The sequence below is a fragment of the Nanorana parkeri genome, unplaced genomic scaffold (genome assembly GCF_000935625.1).
Source record: "Nanorana parkeri isolate BGI_ZX_2015 unplaced genomic scaffold, ASM93562v1 scaffold572, whole genome shotgun sequence".
Taxonomy (NCBI): domain Eukaryota; kingdom Metazoa; phylum Chordata; class Amphibia; order Anura; family Dicroglossidae; genus Nanorana; species Nanorana parkeri.
The window spans coordinates 689,488-694,561 of record NW_017306840.1 but is presented as its reverse complement, the minus strand read 5'-3'; the positions used below and the strand labels follow the sequence as shown (position 1 = coordinate 694,561).

General features: G+C 37.6%; 1 protein-coding gene across 1 annotated transcript in view; it reads left to right on the top strand.

Annotated features, from left to right (window-relative positions):
- TRPA1 (transient receptor potential cation channel subfamily A member 1) overlaps nucleotides 1–5,074 on the top strand; it is a 60,475-nt gene that overhangs the window by 11,827 nt on the left and 43,574 nt on the right. The window contains exons 5-8 of the mRNA XM_018562331.1: nucleotides 150–258; nucleotides 350–495; nucleotides 1,558–1,694; nucleotides 4,264–4,312. Coding sequence (XP_018417833.1) covers nucleotides 150–258; nucleotides 350–495; nucleotides 1,558–1,694; nucleotides 4,264–4,312 — 441 coding nt within the window. The remainder of the gene's footprint in view (nucleotides 1–149; nucleotides 259–349; nucleotides 496–1,557; nucleotides 1,695–4,263; nucleotides 4,313–5,074) is intronic.

The window sequence follows — 5,074 nt, the reverse complement described above, 5'->3', positions numbered from 1 at the left end:
GTGGCGCAATATAAACATTAACCTGTTGCCCTGCATTGACGAAGCACAGACTCACTTTACAATGAGCTTGTTTGGTCCTTTATGTCACACAGATAAATGATTTATGTCTAATATCCCATGAGCGCATAATTATTCATTTTGTCTTGCAGCTTAAACATGGGGCAAAGCTGTGTAAAAGAAATAAGATTGGATGTTTTCCTATACACATGACTGCATTTGCTGGCTCTTTAAAATGCATGGACCTGGTACTAAAAAAAGGTATTTCATTGCAGTTACTGATTATTGGCTCTGTGAAGTTTGTGGACTGGCTATAAATGTGTTTATTCACTTATTCCTTTTTACTATGCAGGTGAAGAATTTGGGTTTAGTATTGAAGAGCATATCAACTTCACAGACAATGAGAAAAGCAGCCCACTCCATGTGGCCGTTCAAAATGGAGGCTTGGAAATTGTGAAAGCATGCATTGAATATGGAGCAAAGATTGACCTCAAACAAGTAGTTGTTATTTTACCAGCATATCACTCATGAAGCATTGAAATACATTGGGACAATGGGGCCAATGTATTAGCTGGACACTGCAATGTTATTCCACACTGGGTCTGTAATTTATAACCCATTCATAAAATGCAGGCCACAGTACGGAGCTTGTGTTGTCTCAGAGTCCCCTTTGCTTAATGCATTGGACCAGACACTCTCGCTTTTTATTGTTTAGGCTTGTTCATTTGAATAGCACAGTGAACATTTGTAAAGCACACTACTGTAGTTGATACATATGAATGTGTCATACCACTGCAGCTTTTTAAAGGATCCCTGTAGCATGTTCTGTGTTAGTCTCCTCCTTCTTGGTGTGGTAAAAACAAGCTGCCCACTACTCCCCAGAAAACTAGATTGATTCAAACAGCCTCGGGTGCTTTGGGAATGCAAAAGTGTGCTGAAGCATAGAGATGTTGATACAGCAGTTCTCAGTGAACTCAAACAGAAGCTGCATGCTGTTTGGGAAACTGAAGAGTATAACCTGCATCCTCCAGTGCAGAGAATAACATGGCTAACTTAGGTTTGTAAAGTAGTGTTCACCTTGCCAGCTCAAATAAACACATTGGCTGCTGTAAAGTTCACCAACTTTTGGTGTTATCACCACTTCTAAATGTAGTGCAAGATTTTGTACAAAAATATTTGCCAACAGTAGAGCCTGCTTATTCAGCAAGGAAAAACAGTGTTTTATTTTCACAGTTTTGTTATTCTGATGGGTTAAAACATTTTGAAAAAGCCATCAAATTTAATAAAATATCTTAAACAAAAGCAATTAATGTTTCTCATTTACATGAGGAGGCTAGTAGTAGTCAATAAGAGCTAAAATTGTAGGTATCAGCACAGTACTAAAACCCAAAGTGCTGACAATCTTTTATATCCACTTTAACACTCTGCAATCCTTTACTCAATATGGAAGTTTAAAAATGATATGCACCTTTAAAAGCAAATTATTTTGAAATGTACAACATAGCAATCGCATGTTTTCCACATAACCAGCCATTCTACTTCTGTCACTTTCTGTTGCAGAATGATAATGCCACAGCTCTTCATTTTGCTTCTACTCAAGGAGCAACTGAAATTGTCAAATTCATGGTCTCATCCTACACTGGCGATAAGAATATTATTGACTTGCCAGATGGAAATAATGAAACACCACTTCATAAGTAAGAAATCCTCTTTTTGTCTATAAAAAAAGGCCATACGCTTAGCTATGAGGACCCAAACACTCCCTCCTCCACTGTCTCTCCCCCTCCTACTTTCTTACAATCTTTTTTTCATCTATCTTCTGCATTTTCATGAGACTGAGTCAATTAGAGCAAGGTCTATATTGCACGCATACTATAACTACTATCTAAGTCCAGATAAAGCATTGCTATCCCAACACTGAGCCCTGTATCCATATGGCATTTGACGGTTTACAAACTGGGGCTAAATAACAGAAAAGGGTAGGTTTTTCTTAACTTGGAAAGAAGTCAAGGTCATGTAATGCAGCTTGAGCCAAGGTCCAAGGGGCCAGTTAAATGATTACAACAAGTACTTGCAGGCACCACAAGATGCCTGCACTTCAACTCTGTTATTGCATTTGACTCATGTCAAGTTCACATACTCAGGTCTAAAGCACAAAAAAAAAACCGAAACAGGGAAGTAGAACACCAAAAGGTGTGGGGAAGTGCTGAAAATCGGGGCAGACAGGAGAGCCAGGAATTATGGTAAACTCACTGGTGGATCTCCCAGGAAATAGCTAATGTGTGGCCACCAAAACCTACCTATGTTTAACATATCATTTTTGGATGGTCAAGCACTAAAATTATCTACAATCAGCAAATTAGTTCATTGTTCCTTTAACCTAGACTATCTATTGTTTTACATACAAAGCATTACCAGTCATGCACATATGTATTAGCATAAAATTTGTATAAGATTAATGGATAGAATGTTAACTGTATTAAGGCAAAAACGTTCTCTGCAATTACCTATTTATTAGAAATATTAGAAGTTCTGAAAAAAATTTGGAATGATTTCATATACTGTATACGCATTACAGTTTGCCTAGTGTAAATAATATGGATCACAATAAATGACCTGGTCGATAATGATAAATAGTATAATGAATAAATCATAATAAAGAAGGGATTTCTTTTCAACAAAAATAAACTGCATTTAGGAATTTCATTTGGTTACACATGGTAATATAACCAGGTAGAAGTGAATGTTTGTTGTGAAATTTTGTGACAGTATATCCTTGAACAATGTGTAAACATTAAAAACCCATAAATGTTTGTTCGCTTATGTACCAATGTAGCAATATACTAATAAAAGTGGAGTATAAATGATAGAAGGTAATAAGATTTATGGTTAAACTGTATCTCCTGGTTGTCCATCTGTTACTTTCAGTAATTTATGGTGACTGCATGTGGAAACATCAGTTCACTGTATCTAATAGTTCTTATAGCTTAGCTCATAAAAAAGTGTTATTGTACTTTGGATTTTTTAGAACCATTTGAATTGTGCCAAAGTAAAGTGTCCTCTAAGTTTGTTAGCGGGAAGATAAAAAAAAAAGAAAGTAACTCCAGGCAGATACGAAAAACACAATTTATGTAGTTGTTATTCCTGTAAAAAATATTTAAATGTATTTTACATGTAACTTACATAACTGTCGTACTCTAACTTGATATCAGCTTCCTATTATCACTTACACAGCAACAAAGACTTGGAGAGGGAGGAAAAGCACAGGAAGCGGGTTAGATTCTGCTGCATTCACATGTGCTGACAGGGAACATGCTGACGAGGGCAAAGTGAGCAGAAATGAGGTCTTCAGTGTGTAGCTGCTTCTTCATTGTTGATACCGCTCATAAACAAATGCACTGGGCAGTGGCGGAACTACCGCCGGTGCAGGCGGTGCGGGCGCCCGGGGCCTCAGGCTCTGGGGGGGCCCAAGCAAGATTCCGGCCGCCGGATCAGTATCCAGCGCCCGGCGGGCCCCTGGTCTCTCCTAAAAAAATCTTGCACCAGGGCCCTTTGTTCCTTAGGTCCGCCACTGGCACTGGGGTTGAACAATAAAGCTGTGCTGTTCGGCACACACATCCAAATTAAGTCTACAGGAAATCCAAAGTAGATATAGAGACACTCACAGGTCAAAGCATCAACGTTTTTTTGTCTTTCTAGGTCCTGCTTTTAAATAAAGGTGTATGCACAGACCCTTCCTTTCTAAGTGTGAGAACATTGATTTTAGCTGCAATGTTGTCACCCTTTCCTGTGCACCCCTGAGTTGGACCCCTGAGTAACTTAGAATGGATTTCCTACATAATAATTTTTCACAAATTTGCAAAATATCAAATTTTCAAAGAGAAGAAAAATATAAAAAGGGGGAGGTGTGGAGCCAAAAAAGGAGGGATATCAAATAGAAAAAAAATCAATTCTATATGTCCCCATGAAAGCTTAAAGGCACACTGCGGGCACATTACACTGGGTGTGTAAATAATAATTTAAAAAGTTGGGTGCTATGTGCACCTTACCTTGCAACACACCCTTTTTTAATGAGTTTTTTTTTAAAGTTTTGCCCAGAGCGTGGCTTTAACTATCTCAAAGCCCACCAAAGCTTAATTATTTGAAATTAACTTGAACTTTAACATTTCATCTTTGGCATTTTGCCAATCATAATTTGTGTTGCATGTTCTTATCTCTTTTTATTGCTTTTCTCTAATAATTGCCCTGCTTTCATTTTTTTAACAGATCATGTTTGTTTGACCATGTTGACCTGGCAGAATATTTATTATCTATGGTAAATATATCATGCACTGTGTAAACTGATACAGTTTTGGTGGCAATTGTTCAAAAATCACAGCTCCAGCCAAAACTATTTTGTTTTGCTTTGGATAGAATTAGGAAAGGTTAAAACTTATTTTCTAATCATTGGTTTTGAATGCTTTTTGCATCGTTTGCATCCTTATTTAGAATTTTTTGTTGGATTTTATTTTGATTGTGTCCCCATAGAGCTCCTCATATTATAGGCAGCAATAAAATTCTGACAGCGGTTCTAAACTTACCTCTCCTGGAAATGTTTTTTTTAATTGCAGTCTCTATTCCCAATGGGGAGATGTTCCTTCTTGCCCGCTCCTTCTGACACCTGCACAGAAATAGAAAGTGTGAAAAAAAATCTCCCACATAGTAGAAAATAAAAGTTGACAGATGATCTAACTTTACCAACTGTTCCCGAAAGTTAAAAAAAAAAAAGTTTTGACTGGAGTTAGGCTTTAAAAATGAACTGAAAAATAAAATGCAAATATATTACTGCAGTATACACTGAGTGGCCTGATTATTATATGAGTCATCTCGTGGCCCAACGAAGTATTGATGGGGTGGTCATAATAATCTGGCCACTCGGTGTATGTGATCAATGCAGTTATGAGGTTCTCAACATGTTATTATTTATTTAACCCCTTCGTGACGGGAGACGTACAGTGTACGTCCCGTCACAAAGTGGCTATATGACTAGCCACGTACACTGTACGTGCCGAGTTATATTAGCCTCTGTAATGCTGGT